Source organism: Ahaetulla prasina, chromosome 2 (assembly GCF_028640845.1).
Source record: "Ahaetulla prasina isolate Xishuangbanna chromosome 2, ASM2864084v1, whole genome shotgun sequence".
Taxonomy (NCBI): Eukaryota; Metazoa; Chordata; class Lepidosauria; order Squamata; family Colubridae; genus Ahaetulla; species Ahaetulla prasina.
In genome coordinates, this window is record NC_080540.1 from 125,692,541 (window position 1) to 125,710,347 (window position 17,807).

Sequence of the window (17,807 nt, forward strand, 5' to 3'; positions counted from 1 at the left end):
TCAGGTGTTTCAGTTCTCTTTGATATTTGAGAAAACATGTATTTTTAGTAAGCCATAACTTATTAAGAGTACATTATGGGAAATTTTAATATCTAAAGGCTATTTTTTCTCAAGCCCAAGGTTCAGAAAATGATATGTTTCTTACTTGATGTGAATGAGGCCTGTGTATGCAGTCATTGGGCCCATGTTATTGAGTACAAGTGTACTTCACTAGTTTTGTCTTTAAAGAAGTGCAAAATGTGTGAATTAGGCTTATTGCTTTTTAAAATGCATTTTCTGTTCTTCAATATAGCATTTTTCTAGATCAGCTGATACTATATAGTGTACTATAATCAAAAGACAGACATTTTAAAATTGAAATAATGATGAAAAAATAATACACAGTAAAAGTATGAAGACCAGACATAGGTTTTAAAACTTCATTGTAAAATCCAAAGTCAAAATATGTATTAAAGAATAGAATAAGCATCTTATTTTGTTTTCAGTGGCGTGAAAGATAATATTCAGAAAGATTCACGGCGAAAATGGTTAACAGCAGCTTTCCTTCTCTCATCTGCCATGCTGGGTTATCTTTTGAGTAGAAGCTACTTGTTCAGTGAAGATGGAGTTACAGAAGTATTGGCTCATCATGGTGAAAGTATCCCAGACAAATTCATTGAAGTACCCTGCTCAGAGGATTATGACAGCCATAAACGGTTTGAAGGTATTTTTATTAAAAATTACAATTGAAATGATAAAAAATTAATGCAAACTAAAAAAAAAAATAGAAAAATAAAGAAAAGAAAAATAAGAATATACTAAAGTGTGTGTGTGTATAAACTCCCCATTCATCACAATTATAAGCAATTGTAGTAACTTACCACCTTCTCTTAAAATACAACAAATGATATTTTCTTCCTGTATTCCATCTCTTATCTATAAACAAATTCTTAAAACCTTGTCATTCCAGTCCTGATATCAGCAAAACTCCATTAAGAGGTTATCAGAAATAATAACATTTCTATTTTAACCTTGATGCAATAAACTAAGTCTATTTCCTTTCTTTATTTCTAACAATCTTTTACAACTGTTTGCAGCACCCCATGGTTACATGACTGTGATTTATGACAATTTATTGCAAAAACCAGTCATAGTAAATAATAGCTTTGCTTTAAAAGGTCATGTAAAAGGTCATGTAAAAAAGGTCATTAAAACAGTACTAGTCACATGATGATCCACTTTACAACCATCATGATTTATAACCATGATTGCTAGGCTCAATTATATTTGTAAACCAAGGACTATCTATAATTCAGTATTTTACAATGGCACAAAAATTATAAAATAAGATACATGTAATTTTTCATGATTACTACACAATATCCTACTTACGTCCAGGATTTATATTCGGGTTCAGAGACTTCTAAAAGTAGGTGACAATGTTTCTATGTACGACCAAAGTCCAATGTACCACTAAAAGATCCGTACATGGGATTTCCATAAACCGAAGTAAGAAAGCACATACATGGGCAGAACTGTAAGAATCACAAAATTTATGATGATGATGATGATGATGCTGTTGAGCCATGGACCAATGCCAGTATTCTGGATTTAGGCATGAGATTGACTCCAAATGAAATCATTAGGTAACATTTCTGTCTGTAAACCACACAGATAAAATTGCTGATCTATTGTTACAAACTACTGGCATGAAGCATGGATCCTCCATATTTTTATAGAAGTTTTCAATCAAACTATCCTTTAAATTACAAATCATTTCTGTAATATATGCTGCAATGAGGCAAAAGCATAACTCTGATTCACTAATGTTTATGAATCTTATATAGGATCCTCTCTAACATGGACAAATCACCTAGTATGATTCATATAATTAAACTAAGTTTTAAAAAAATTACACAGTATATATTGTACATTGCAAATATGGCAGAAAAGTGTATGTCCATTAGGAAATCATAGACTACATCCATGCTGTGCCATCACATGGATCTTGATGTGTACAAAAAACTAAAGATCAGTTGTCAGTGTTACTAATTCAAGCTATAGCTCTTCTGGTTTTTCATAGGAGTTCAATGGCTGTTTTTTCTAGCATCTGGGAGAAGCCTCTCTATGACTTCTTAGTGTTTCCTTTGGAGAATCATAGGATATATTCACGCAGAGAGATGCTATAATAAAAATCATGTGCTATTAGCAATACGTAAGTGCAAAACCCTGAATTTCATTATAGCCTTATATTTTTTGGGGAGGGAGGAATTTTACAAAAGATACCCCTAAAGGAGTGGTACCCCTCACAGACTACATCTATATCTAAAGGATGCAGAAGAAAAAGAAAACTATGCTGTCAGTGCTGCTATGGCATAAAATGGAAAATGTATAAAGCTAACTTGAATCTATCTCAAATATCCATGGTTTTACACCATGCTGATGACGTTCCTTGCCAGTTCTGTTGAGTGCCTGGAGTCAGATGGGATTTTATGGGTGCATCATGCATGGGGAAACTTTCCAATCCAACAAGCATGTAAAATTTAAAACTTTACGACAACCTATGTCTTGGATCTATATTTTTTTATATGATACCTCTCTAAAATTCAAGTCCCATGATTCTTATAGTTCCCTGCTTGCGCCAATATAATCTGATTCAAAAATTTATCTTTTGAGTTTTCGTAACGGTTCATTACTTGTAATTGTGATTTTGTACCTTCAGAATCACTAAGTTGAAATTAGAAATAATTTCTAAATTAATTCTGAATTAAAAATCAGAATCAAAAATAGTGCTTATAACTGTGGAGCTAGATATTTGATTTTATGCAGAGTGAAAGAATATATAGGATATATGTCTCACATTTGCCTTTTTGGGCTTGTTGGATGCATGCTCAGTTTGAGGGATAATTTTTTTAGGTTCATTTTTTGGGGGGTCCAATTTTTATTAACAATTGGTTTTTAAGGGTGAAATTACAGTTTTAACATGTTTTCAAAGGGGAGGTTTGCATTTTCAATACTAAAAAAGACTTTAATTTTGAAGTATTTTAACTTTTTAAAATATTTTATTTTGACCTATTCAAATGCATATTCTTAAATAAATATATTCTGATCATACTCTGCTGGATCAATTCAGTCTGTTCCTGAATGGGTGCTATTTTTTTTTGCATTCCTGTTGCAATTTTCATATTACCAAGTTTCCACCTGGGGGCACCCGTGAGATGCATTTGACAGAGTTCCCTATTCTGTAACCAGACAGCAAAATTTCTTAAATATATCAAAATTCAGTTTGATGCTTGCCTAAATCATGTCTAACTATGCCCTTGAGGAGAATCCTGGGAGCTGTAATTTATCTCTAATCTTTTTCAGGATTTATCTATTGCTTTGGTAATTTACTGCGATACTATTCCTTCCTAAACTTGTGAAATGCTGCTTTGGTTTATCTGCTTTAGTTTTGAGAATTCTAAAACTCTGCCCAGGATTCCTCAGAGATCTGTATACAGTATACTATTTGTTCCTAGTTAACATCTATATGAACTCACCAGGTGGGTTCACCTGTTGTCATGCAGCTAAGTATCACCAATATACTGATGATACTCATGTATGAATCTCAACTCAGGGCCATTCAAGTGATGCTTTTTTTTACTAATATCCGGAGGCCATGGGAGCCTGGATGGGGAAGAACAGATCTGAAAAGAACCTAAATTGAGTGGCAATGGATTCTAGGGGTCTCTGGATCCTGGGACCTCTATTTGGGGTATTGGGGTTGCATTTCTCCAGACAGAACTGTTGTAGATTTTTCGGTGTCTCTTGGACTTTGAAGAGCAGATGGCAGCTATGGTGAGAAGGGCTTTTTTCATAAAATCATCTTTTGTATTGATTGGGCTTCTTCTTGAATTGGTTTGTTCATGGTCACTTATGTCTTGGTCACTTTCAGTTTGGACTACTGTAATGTGCTGGGCATAGGGCTGCCCTTGGAGCCTATCAGAACTTACATCTGATCTGGAATGTGGCAGCATAGAGTCATAGTATGCAAAATGCACTTGCTCCCAGTAGACTTCTAAATACTTCAAATTACAGGTTACTACTTATAAACCTCTTTATGATACAGATTCGGATTATAAATTAGATTTCCTGTCTTCAATTCTTTCTGCCTGTCTGACAGGATATGCCAGGATGGACTTGCTTTGGATCAGCTCTATGAATCAATACTATCTAGTAAAGATGGTGCTTTTTCTGTCACAACGTATGGAACAGCTGCCCACTCTCCCCATGATTCAGATGGCCCCAACCCTTTCATAAAGTCTTTTCATAAAGACTTGAAAACCTGGTTCTTCCTCAGGCATTAGACCATGGGAGATAGATAATTTCAATTTATGGCTATGATTTCAGCCTTGTTGTATTGTGGTTTCCTATTGTTTTATCTTGCTGGTCTTTTTCTGTTTGGTTTTTAATCTTACAGTATATAAGCTGCCTAGATTGCAGACTGGTACCGCCAGCATCTTTTTAGAATCAAACATAAAATGCTGCAGAGATCTCTAGTATATGTTTCAGTATATTTTTTCTTCTTTTTTCTTTTCAAAAAAGTTTTATTTTGACATTCTTATCCAATAACATATCCAATAACATATTTAATGTACCATCATATACAATTAATCGGGTCTGCCCGGTCACCACCCCCTTCCTTTTCCTTTTACTCTCCTTCTCTACCTTCTTCTACTTTCCATAACCATCCTCCCCCTCTCTTATCTACATCCTCTCCTCTTTCCTCCCTACTCCTTTCTTCTCCCTCTTCCCCTCTTCCTTCCTTTCCTCCTCCTCCTCTTCTCTTTCCTCCTTCTCTCTTCTACTCCTTCTTTCCCTTCATTCTAAAGTAGTAGCCAGGCAGGTCCGATCTTACATTAATTATACATCTTCAATCATCTTTGTACATTAACTATCAATCCATTTTCTGCCCCCTCCCCTCCTTCCCTTCCTCCCCACCCCCAGGACTTCCGAGAACCGAGTACAGGGTATAAAACTAACAACAAAAATTAAAATCTAGCACAAATCATAATCCATAGTCATTCCTTAAAACCTCCACTCCCCTTCCAAAGACAAAGAAGATACTTTTCTTCCACTCCATTATATATCAGACCATTCCACTCCTAGAGTTCTCAGAAGTTTCCGATTGAGTTAGTATTTATTCTTGAATAAAGTACATAGTTTTTAATATCCAACCTTCATCAATCAATATCAAAACAACGTTCCATCTTCCAATATTCACCAAAGGTTCTTCTAAAATATCTTTCTTCCCTTAGCAGTCTCTCAAACATAGTTCATATTTCCAGCTGGAAATAAGCAGTATATTTTTTCTTAAAATACCGTGATTGAAGTTTCCACTGAAGATAGATCATTTGTTTTTTCCTGTCATTTTTACTCTTTAAGAGTATAGGAAAAGTTGGTCTCCAGAGTCTAATTTATTCTGAAAGATCAAGCTTGTAACTCAGTATTTGTTTATTTCACCTGAAGAAGTTGAATCAATAGTTGTTCCCCAGATGCTCCTTGAAATGTGATAATTTTGTAAATGTCCAAGAAGTAAAACCAACAGAATAGAATATTAACTTCAGCTATTTGAAGCTCCTAACAAAAATATAAAGATTTGCAAAGTTAGAGATAACTATCTTTTATATTCAACTAACATCAAGAGACATTAAAAATTGGCATCAGTGGATTCTTCCAAACAATCAAAATTCTTTTGATGAATTAGGCAAAAAACATTACTTAGATTTGTTATTATACGTTTATAATAAACATTATATGTTTATTATTATAGCAGAATCATTTATGGGGGAAAAGAAATATAGACTTTTTAACAACAATTTGTATAATTTTGAGAATTGGAATGTCAGATTCTTTAGCTAATGCATAAGACCGAGAAAAATGGCAGAGGAAATTGAAATGGATAGTTGTTTTTTCATAAGATACAATAATTATTATGAGAATTAAATAAAAGTATGAGGTATAATGATTGCAATGTATAAGTTGTTCTCAGATTCTTACTACTGACGGATCTATCAGTTCAAGCAATACAGCTGTCTGCAGGGTGGATTTGATTTAAATCAAGTCTATTTAAATTATGATTTAAATCACTAGTAAAAAGGCTTGATTGAAATCAACTCGATTTAAATCATAATTTTTAAAGAGTAACTGTCATCTCTGTCCCACAGCAGCTTCTCCTCTGACCTGCTGTTGACTCACCAATAGTCCCAATATTGCAGAATATACAGCCTCAAGCTGCACAACTAAACTCCATTTCATGCTGAATAAACTAAATTATTAATATATCTTAAATAGAAAACCATCTTTAGATAGATTTTTTTACCCCAAAACCATTTTATTAAAATAAATTTGATAAAAATAAAAAAAAACCCGATTTAAATCCTTTTTTTTTTAATCATCGATTTTTAACCACCCTGGCTGTCTGTAATACCTTTAAAGACAGGTACAGCAGCGAAAAATATTTAAATACTTCTTCTTCTTTTTTCTTATGCACTATCTAGGCTGTACCCCTCGGAAGTGTGGAAGAGGAATAACAGATGCCATAATTAACAGAGAAGAAGCTGAGCAAATCCGTAGGTAAATATTTTTTTTCCCCAGACATAGACTGTTCTTGTTAAAAACTTTAGAATAGAAGGGTGGTGGTGTTTTCTGTTTGTTTTACAAATAGTAAACAGATGCCTCCTTGTTGAGTGACTGAACTAACAATGACTGTGAACAAGTGGTAGTTATGACTGGACCTTATACCTGTGGATGGTGCAACATCCCCACAGTCATGTGATCATAATTTACAACTTTCCCTGCTGGCTTCCCACAAGCAAAGTCAGTGAGGATATTGGCAGGAAGTTGGAAGTTGCAGTTATGTGATATCCTTGTTTAACAACCTGTGCAGTTCTTTTTTACAGTGGGATCCAGGGAGGTCATTACTAAGATGGGACAAAGTGATGCAGTCACATGATTTTTCAGTTTAAGACCATTTTACTTATTATTTATTAGATTTCTAGATTACTTAACAACAGAGTTACCAGTCACAATCACATTGTTAAACGAGGACTTCCAGTATACATAATTAAACATTATTTACATACCATTCAAAAGAGACAATAAAAAAAGCTAAGAAGGAAACAAAAAAAACCCAGAATATATGCTCTACAACAGCCAATAACCACATAAGCTGGAATGAGCCTCAGGCAAAGGATCAAGCAGAAAACAATCCCTAATCAAGGAAATACCAAGGAGAAACCACATCCCTACTATACTGACAGGGCAAGCTATTGTATATAAACTGGGAGCAAACACCATGCTCACTTATAGTGATGATTCTACCTAGGTAGGTAATGAAATGTCTGTAAGAAAACAGCCAAGAGAGCATCAAAGACTCCACATTCCATTAATTTTCCCAGTCCTAGTCAAGAGGACTTTTGGTGAAACATCTGGGCATTCTTGTTCTATAACATCTAAAATGTCTTCCATCCTTTCCCCTGATATAACATGAAACATACTTTTTGGTCTCCATTCTATTTACATTCAAACATGCTTGTAACATAGGCTGCCATTATTATTTCATTTAACAGGTATGGAATTAAGGTTGGGAAGGCCAAAGGATCAAATGTTTCCTTTTAAAACATGAGATTATACCTCCTCTCTAACTGTATTAACTTATTGATCAACAATAAATGAATTACTGGCCATCATTTAAAACCAAGTTTCCAAATTGTCTCCATTGTATTTTCATATTTTGGAATTTGGATCTGGAAATCCAGAAAGCCTATCTAGAATAGTTTGCTCCATCTATATCAGGGGTGTCAAACTCACGTTGTCATGGTGTCATCACATGATATATCGGGACGTTTTTCCTCTTCGCTAAACTGGGCGTGGGCATAAACTGCATAATGTATCCAGCTCATGGGCCGGGAGTTTGACAGCCCTGATCTAGATACACCTACCATGGACACATACTGTATCTCTATTAATGAGTATGTGTGTTTGTGTACATAAACACGATATTATTTCAAGTATATGCAGTTTTATATTCTGCATTATATGCCTCTGTTTCAGCATGCGATATTCCTATGAGATGTTGATTAGCTCAACATGAATGTATATTTTGGCCTTGTTACACAGTATGCTGTTGGGAATATGAGTCGCATATACTATTTTCTCCCTTGCCAGCCCTATTTCCTGGATAGCCTAAATTGTTATTCTTCCCATATTCAGCTGCTCTAAACTTTAGCTGGAAAAGTACACCTTGACCAGCCCTAAGGTTAATGTTCAGCAGTAAACACAGAAAGAACTGAAAGCTTTAATTAGGGTCTTTATCACTTTTTCCAGTAAAGATGGGCAGCTCTTTTCATCACAGAAGGTACTTCAGCCCTTCCTTTTCATTCTCTACACTGCATCTTTAAACTCCTTGATTCAGCCTATAGATTCCCATTTTTCCACAGAACCTTATTTCATTGATAATGAACTAGATTTTCCTATCCTTGCTCACTTGTAATTCAAAACTTTTTGCTGACCTTTGGAGTAATCCTACCTGGAAATGACTGGGTAAGCGCTGAGCTTTGGATTTTGCCATTTTTACTTTGCTTCTTTCTGAGTAATGTGTGTGGCACAGGTGCCCCTCATCATCTGCAGTATTTTATTTCTATAATTGTTAAACGGAGTCCAGATCATGCGGAAATGTTTATATAACTGTAGCTTGGAGCTCCCTCCCACCCCCATTTTACATGAGCCCAATATTCTGGATAGCTTTTGTCTATGCATAAATTATCTCTTTTTAAGGTCACAGCTACAGGTTTTTTTTAATCCGCAGTTTGAACCCTTGAGAATGAAGCTCCACAGATAATGAGGGCCACCTGTTATGCTGATTTATCTGCTATGAATCCAAGGGGGCTGTTTCTTTTCTGTTTCTTCTCTGTCAATGGTGGCAAGTCATATTTCAAAAGCATCTGTAAACAACTGGGGGAAAAGCTATGTTTTGAGATTGTTGTTTCGTCCACAGAATAGCAGAGAGGGGACTGTCCCTGGGAGGATCGGATGGAGGGGTGAGCAGTGTCCTGTTACTTTCTTACATTCTTCTGGTATTCAGGCAAGATTCTTCAGATTATGTTTTACACTGTCTTTCGGGGAGAAGTGCCAGTCGGACAGAAATGGGAGTCCATTCTCATCTTCATTTATCAAAATGTTCATTTTAGTTACTGATAGGAATCTCAACTGTCTGTGATCCAGTAACATTAAATTCTAGATTCTGCCATTCAATCTTAGTGCCTTTTTTTATTTGGAAATGTATAGCCTATTCAATAAGGAATCAATATATCCTTGCTATTGTTTGCAAGCCACAAAGTCTCTTCATCTGGATGAGTGAGAAGGACCCTCTTTCAGTCTGCCTTTCTGTACTCTTAGAACTGTACATTGCCTGGTCTTTGCTTGCCCCCACTGTCTGTCGAATAAGTTTCCATTAGAATATATTAGTTACTTATATCAGTGCTCATTTTCTATTATGCAAAATGTGTTCAAGCACAGAATTTTAAATGCACCTGTCAACATTCAAGACAGCATACCGTTCAAAGTTGCCACAATGTGCCGTTTCAGAGTTTCCACATAGAAAGGCACACAGAAGGGCAGGGGGGTGCATGGGGGGCACAGATGGGTATTGGGTGATGGGACTCACACTGGAAGAGGAGCCAGGAAGGCAAGCCATCTGCGGTAGGTTCAGAAGCCACCCAGGCCTGAAGAGTACTTGCTGGAGCCGGGCCTAAAAAGTACATGCTGAAGCAACCGGGAACTGGAGGGTGGGGTGTGCTGAATCCATATAGCCAGCTGGCTAGCAGAAGCCAGTAATGTTGGCTAGAAATGCTTTTACTTGTATTGTTCGCCAGGTGCCAAGCAGAGATGCCAGTAAAGATACCCGTTCTGCTCACAGTGTGTCCTCTTTTGCTGGCTTAGTTTGGAACCGTGACAGCACTAATGATCATGTGATTATACTTGACTGATTGGCTTAGGAACTTTCTTCCATAGACAATGTTATTGGTATGCTTACATTGTAATACTTTCATAATAAAGAAAAAAGAATAAATCTGATTTTTTTTAAAAAAATCCACACAATAATATTGAATAAAGCATTTCAAAATAATATTGGGTTAATATTACAGTAATCTTAATTACTGAAATCAAATCACATATCAGTAATTAATAAAAATAAGAACTGTTAATCAGAATAAAGTGTATAACCTTTTTCCAAATTTAGATGATTTGTCTTAGACAATTTAGACGATTTTTTAGACAAAAGAGGCACGATTAATATTTTAAACAGTACCTTAAAAGAGACCCAAACTTTGCATATAGTACAAGTCCATGTACAGAATAACAGTTCAGAAAAAGTTTTCAAGTTAAAAGTTTTCAAGTTAAACATGTAATTTTGACATTGATGCATAATCTACAACTTAGTTTGCTAAGTCTTTTTTTATGTATTGTATTTTTCGATCTATAAGATGCCCTCCCCCCCCCAAAAAAGTGGGTGGAAGTATCTGTGCTGAACCCCCGCCTATCCGCTGCCCCCCGTTTTCAGCCTCTGTATGCCCCATTTTCGGCCTCTGTGCGCTCCATTTTTGACCTCTGTGCATCCCATTTTCAGCTTCCACGTGCCCCATTTTTGGCTTCTGCATGCCCATTATTCACCTCTGCGTGCTCCATTTTTGACCTCCGCAGACCCCATTTTCGGCCTCCATGCGTCCCATTTTCAGCTTGTTCCAGGCGGTGGGGATTGCTGCTGATCACTGCTGCCAATTGCCGGCAGCAGTGGTGAGCAGTGGCAGGAATCCCTGCCACCTGGGATGCACAGAGGCAAAAGTGGGGTGCTTAGAGGTGGCGATAGGCGGCAGCAATCCCTGCACCCTGGAACAGCTGATTGGCAGTATTCCGGGAGACCGATCCAACTGCCAATCAGCTACTCGTGCTAAATCAGGCTGTGATAGTGTGCTGAAGCTGACCAAGCTGTTTGCTATTTGCTGCAAGGACGCTAGCCAGATGAATACTGATGGACGCTGGGAGGCAGAGGCAGATTTTTTTTTCCCTTCCCCAAAAGCTAGGTGTGTTTTATGTTCTGAAGCGTCTTATAGTGCAAAAAGTACGGTTTCTCATCTACTATTATGATGGCTACTAGCTATTTTATTGCACAGTAAAAACCTAACTTTGATTATATCTGCTAATGTTAGCAATACAATCCTTAGTGTGTTCACTTTCTGGTTCATATTTCAGTAACAACTTAAAAATAAGCCTCAACAAATGTTTTGAATTAACAAGTGTTTAAAATTCAGTCATGTCTCTTGAATATTCTCCCTTGTTTGAACTATACTGTCTATTTATTTATTTATTTATTCTGTTAGTCAAAGAGTAAGTAAAAAGGAATATTAGGACAGGGATGGTAGGCATGCAGGTGCATTTAGGCACGCCCCTTACAGACTCTTAGGAATGGGGTGAGGTCAACAGTAGACAGTTTAAGCTTAAAGTTTGGGGAAGAAACTACAGAGTCAGGTAGTGCATTCCAGGCATTGACCACTCTGTTACAAAAGTCATATTTTCCACAATTGAGTTTGGAGGGGTTTACCTTGAATTTGTATCTATTATTTGCTCGTCTATTGTTGTGGTTGAAGCTGAAGTAATCATTGTCAAGTAGGACATTGCGATAGATCATTTTATGTACTGTGCTTAGGTCAGACTGAAGTTGGCGTAGTTCTAAGTTGTGTAAGCCCAAAATTTGGAGTCTGGTGGCATAAGGTATTTTATTGTGGGTAGAGGAATGGAGGACTCTTCTCGTAAAATATCTCTGGACTCTCTTGATTATTTATGTCCGATATGCAGTGTGGTTCCAGACAGATGAGCTGTATTCAAGAATTGGTCTAGCAAATGTTTTGTATGCTCTAGTTAGTAGTACAATATTACCAGAGAAGAAGCTGCACAGGATTAGATTAACAATTCTTAGTGCCTTTTTGGCAATGTTGTTACAGTGGGCTCTGGCACTTAGATCTTTATTTGGAGATATTGAAACTAGTCAGACAATTTTAACCATTCTAAGGAGACAATCTCAAAAGACTTCATCTTTATTTTATCCGTATGAATCTCCATTAGTCAAATTTTTTATATATTTACCTTTAGGGAAATAAATACTTAATTTTGAAGCAAGGCATTTGGATTAAACATCTGGTGTAATAATATAATTTAAGGTTCAGTACTGATTCTATCTTTTTTACATCTTGCAAAATCTTAAATTTTATTGCCAGTTTTTTATTTGATCAAATAGAATTAATTATTCATTTTGATACACATTTAGTACCTTTTCTTCAATTCTTATTGGAATTATTTGAAACTGAAAGTTAATTCTTGGTAAAATATTCATTTTTGCTGCACATATCCTTTCTGATCAGGACAAGTTTAACGTTCTCTGCTATTAAAATATCTGCTCTTATGGTTTTTTTTTTCAAATATGTGAATAATTATTCTTAAATGAATCTTTTCATATTTTGCTAAATAAAATTCCCAGCTACTTAATTGGCTTAACAGTATTACTACACCTTTTTTCTGATAGATTCCATATAATTCTTTGTGTCTTATTCTGATTAATCTGATATCCTAATACCAAACCAAACTATATCTTCCTGATTGAATGTAGGAAGTCAGTTAGTTGAGTAACTTAACTACGATTTTCTGGAACATTCAAGATTCTGGTAATGTAGCTTTACAATAAAATAGGATTAGCTTATCGGGTCACATTTCCTGCCCTGTCTTGTTCAGCTGGAATGGCTGACCTCAATCTTACAATTCTGAAAATAGGATTCTCCCGCTGTCTCTTTTTCAGCCCCCAAAGCTAGATGGGACTGAATCTTTGCCCACTCATTTTGCACCTGCGAACTGTGCTGTCTTTTAAATGGCTGTTTGCTGGACAAAATCTTATAATATATTGTTGAATTATAATCAGGTCCTGGAATTTTATTCATTTTTAACTTTTTAATTGATTCTTCAGTTTTGATTTCTGTTATGGGTTAAGAACTTTTTGTTGATTAGTAATATTTAAAATAATATACCATTCAGATATTCAATTTTTGATGGGTGAGGTGGCTTTCCAATGTTTTCCAATTCCAAAAATAATTGATGAATTGCTGAATAATGTAATTTGTTGTAGAAATGTATTGGGTTCTATTCCAAATAGAACTTATCTTTCTTTTAGTCCGTTCTTCTAAAATAGGTAAATTAACAACAATATGTCTGTGGTTTATAACTTTTTCATAGTATTTCTGTCCAGGATGATTTTTATACATTTCACATACCTCCAATAAATCAAGTTGATTCAGTATTGCTTTTATCTTTTTCTCTAAATACTAAATTGAATGTATCACTTCTTTTCAGTTGTTTCAGATCATTCAGCAAGAAATCTCTGCTTTTGCACGGCTTTCTTTCTATTTGGTGCAAGAAAGATGGACAACCTTTTCATAAATGCTTGAAATTATTAGTCTTTCATATATTAGTTAAAGGCACATAGGGACTAATCCTACTTGCCCGAGTGAAGATTTCTATAGTCAGTATCATAGTCTAAACTACACTGAGTGTAATTGATGAAGGATGATTGGTTGCTGCTCTAAAATTGGTAGTATGAGTTTAAGATAACTTTACATGCATGTGTGATCTGCATCACTTACAAACTGCTTTGCCATTCCTGCAGATTAAGGACCAATAAAGGAGAATATTTGTAGTTTAGGATTGAAATGGGAGGTCTTTGGTACTCTATGAGCTTGGTTGTTTTCTTGCAGATATTTCATTAATCAAACTATGTAACATAATCAGTGCTCAAGCTCAGAGACCACCTAGGAATCCTCAGATTAAGGATTATAATATTCACCTGCTATGACATAAGAATATCTACCTTTCATACAGATGCTTTCCCTATTTTTTATTTATGCTGGTATACTAATTCTTCTGTATCAGAAGCACCAAAGTGCTTCCACGGTGAAAGGATTTGCCAGTGACATCACTATTGCCCAGGGGACACCCAGTTGGGGGATCCTTTAGGGTCCCCATGAAGTTTCCTACTGAAGTAGTACCCATTTATCTACTTGCGGTCACCCACTTTTGAACTACCAGGTTGGCGGGAGCCAGAGCATGTGACAGGCGCTCACTCCACCCTGTGGTAGCGACGGATCTCAAACGCAAATCATCAGCCCAGCGTTCTAATCTTGTGAGCCACTGTGTTTCTATTTATGCTGATGAGCAGATTTTCATAAATGAATGACTTTCCTGACGTTTCGTTTCTATTAATGCCCTTTGTACAGCTAATCACTCAGCAAGGTTTTGTAGAAACTTGAAAACTTTGTTTTAAAAGCTAGTTACTTTGTCAGTATATTGTACAGCTAAACTTGATTACTACCTGAACAGGTTCCTATGTAATCTAACCAAGGTCATGAAAGAGAATATTACTGCTGTTTCTCCTAATGTTAATTTAAAAAATAAATAAATAAAAAGTTCTATAGAGAATTTAAAAAACTGACTCTTGAATAAAAATATATCATGGCTTTACCTCACTAAACAAATAACTTTTGTTTGCATTTTATTTCATATATAAATTCATCTTAAATACAAATAATATAACATAATAACAGATTTGGAAGGGACCTTGGAGGTCTTCTAGTCCAACCCCCTGCCCAGGCATATAACATACGTGCTAGTCATTGCCGACACTAGGCGGCAGTGCTCATCTCCATTTCAAAGCCGAAGAGCCAGCACTGTCCGAAGACGTTTCCGTGGTCATGTGGCCGGATGACTCAACGCCAAAGGCGCACGGACGCTGTTACCTTCCCTATTTTTTCTACTTGCATTTTTATGTGCTTTCAAAACTGCTAGGTTGGCAGAAGCTGGGACAAGTAACAGGAGCTCACCCCGTTACACGGCAGCACTAGGGATTCGAACCGCTGAGCTGCCGACCTTTCGATCGACAAGCTCAATGTCCTAGCCCCCGAGCCACCACATCCCTACGCCCAGGCATATATTGTCAAGCAATTTTTATTGATCATGTATACTTAAGTGGAATTATTTCTGTATACCTTCTGCAAGATGCTAATGTATTGCTCTTTATTGTAACTTCAGAGGACTACTCGTTTTCTGCCTGGAGGCTTATTCTGAAAAAAAAATGAGGTCAGGGAAAAATTCAGACCTGTCTAATTATAATTCTTATGATCTCTTCCAGTGGTGAAATCCATTTTTTTACTACTGCTTCTGTGGGTGTTGCTTCGTGGGCATGGTGTGGCTTGGTGGGCGTGCCAGGGGAAGGATACTGCAAAATCCCCATTCTCTCCCCATTCCTGGGGGAAGGATATTACAAAATCTCCATTTCCACCCCACTCGGGGGCCAGCCAGAGTGGTATATGCCGGTTCCCCGAACTACTCAAAATTTTTGCTACCGGTTCTCCAGAACCTGTCAGAACCTGCTGGATTTCACCACATTCAAAATTACAATTCAGTAAAAAGTCAGGGTATGTGGAAAAGTTGCCCATTCTGCTATAGAATTTAGTCTGCTTGTTCATTTTACCCAGAAGAAGAAGCGGAGGGATAAACAATAATCTAGAACGAATTGAATTGGCTAAGTCTTGGAGGGGTTAATTGTTATTAAATATTTTTAGTTATTGAAGAAATTGTGATTTAAATCATTAACGTGTTTCTTAATAGTGATTTCTATCATAGTTTAAATCACAATTTAAATCAAATCCACTCCAATTGAAAAATTCATAACTTTTTCCCCTCCAGAAATAATGGTAAGGCTCACTGTATTCATAATTGGTAACCATTGTATATGAATTATGATATCAAAGTTTTACATGTATAGATAAAGAATTCTTGGGAAATAATTCAGAGTAAGTTTGAATCACTTTCCTTGATTCTTGGGAAATATTTACAATCAACACACTTTTACATCAAGTTCTCAGAACATTGTAGAATAGGAATGTGACTTCCAAACAGAGTAATCTGTCTTCTTTTTAAAGAAAGCAACATGCCTTAAATATTTTCCATTGTCTGTATTTACATACTGAATGTATTTATTTATTTCTATTTCAGGCCTCAATTCTAGATTTGCACTCTGGAGCCCTATCTTTGGGGAAGCATTTTGTTAATATGTACAGGTAAATTTAGAATTGTATTTTAATATTTAGAATGGTTACAATGGTTGATCTTTGTTCTTTTAGCTCTTAGTCTGTTAAACAGGTTTACACAAGTTCCTCTATTTTCAGCAGTTTCTCTTCATGTAGCAAAGAATATGTGATAACAGTTTTGGGGATATTGGAGGTAGAAATAGGCTCTTGTTCATTTTAGAATATTTTTTTAAACAAGCTGTCAGTTTTCCATAGAAATTGGAATTTACTGGAATTGATCTTGTGTGTTAGACTTAATAAGTATTGTTCTGAAACTTTAAAAATAATTGTGTATTAAAATTGTGATCTGAGTAAACAATTTAATTGAAAGAATATTGAAAGTAATTGGTTAGTACAAAGATTTAATTTACATTATCTGTGAATTGGTTTCATGAGTCATTTATTTCTTTTCTCTCCAGATACTTTAATGATAAAATCCATGACATCTTCACAAAAGAGGATTTTCAGTTATACCGGTAAGAAAATCCAGGTATTATAAAATTTTATTTTTGTTTTCTTCAGTCAGCTAGCTAGTATAACTTTGTTATGCTACTACCTATTATTTATTACTGCATTTGAGAAAAATAATATTGCAGCATAATTTTTGAATTGATCTATGTCTTAACTTGTTATGTAGCAAAGAAAAATGAATCATTTTGCACTGTAGAAATATTTGTTCAGGGAACATTTTAATAGCTTGAAGGGAAGAATCTTCATGATGTCACTGTGGTTTTACTACCAATGAATGAAGGGGTAGAGTACAGAAAGAATTTGGTTAAATCTAGCTTGAGGTATCCTAGACTTTATTTAATCCTAGCATTTGATTTTGGTACCATCCACTACTTAAATGTTTCAAAATCAACCTGTGGGATTCTGTGGCTGATGATGGACTAGAACCTGTATGTCCCTATTCCTGATCCAGCATTTTAACCACTATACCACATTAGCCTTGATTGGCATCAGTTGTTCATTGCCATTGGAGAGGACTAGAAAAGGACTCTGGGATGATGTTGAATAGAAACTCAGATGGGGCATGCTCAGTGAGAGCATTCTGTACCTGACATTGTTTGTCAGTCTGATTGTTTTGGGAAGGATTAATTGTATTGCCATGTGGTATTTTGAACCAGAAAAAGATGAGTAGTCTTAATTATATTAATCTGATTCATGTATGAATTCTAACTGTATAGATGTTATGGTCACAATTCAGCTTACATTGTATATCTGCTTCTTTTACTGGATACTGCCTCTAATATAGCTAGTTGTAGGTAGAAGATTCATTCTGAAAAGGCAGATAAACACAAGTCTAAATGGTGGGTTGATATAAAAATAACCTTTCATTTTGGATTATCATCTCTGAGCATGGCTCTGCATTAAAGACCATCTGATGCCTTTTCAATATAATCACAGCTATTGTGTCAGAGAGCACAGAAGAAATTCTTAAAGGATTTTTCAGTACAATTCAGTATGTGGATACCTTTCAGAGTGGCAGCTCAAGGGAATAGCTAAAGAAAAGTCTTATTGTCTACTTAGAGTGCCTGAATTGATTTTTGTCAAATAGAATGTGTGAATAGAAACTAGTTATTGAGGAAGATTTTTAAATGATGGGCAAAGTTTACTGAA

General features: G+C 35.7%; 1 protein-coding gene across 3 annotated transcripts in view; it reads left to right on the plus strand.

Annotated features, from left to right (window-relative positions):
- The window catches only part of OGFOD3 (2-oxoglutarate and iron dependent oxygenase domain containing 3), a 43,258-nt gene that overhangs the window by 1,945 nt on the left and 23,506 nt on the right, over positions 1 to 17,807 (plus strand). For 2 of the 3 annotated variants that reach the window (XM_058166160.1, XM_058166159.1), the window contains exons 2-6: positions 486 to 703; positions 6,519 to 6,594; positions 9,017 to 9,059; positions 16,114 to 16,178; positions 16,607 to 16,663. In XM_058166160.1, the coding sequence (XP_058022143.1) occupies positions 486 to 703; positions 6,519 to 6,594; positions 9,017 to 9,059; positions 16,114 to 16,178; positions 16,607 to 16,663 (459 nt within the window). The remainder of the gene's footprint in view (positions 1 to 485; positions 704 to 6,518; positions 6,595 to 9,016; positions 9,060 to 16,113; positions 16,179 to 16,606; positions 16,664 to 17,807) is intronic. The other variant, XM_058166162.1, reaches the window with a different exon arrangement.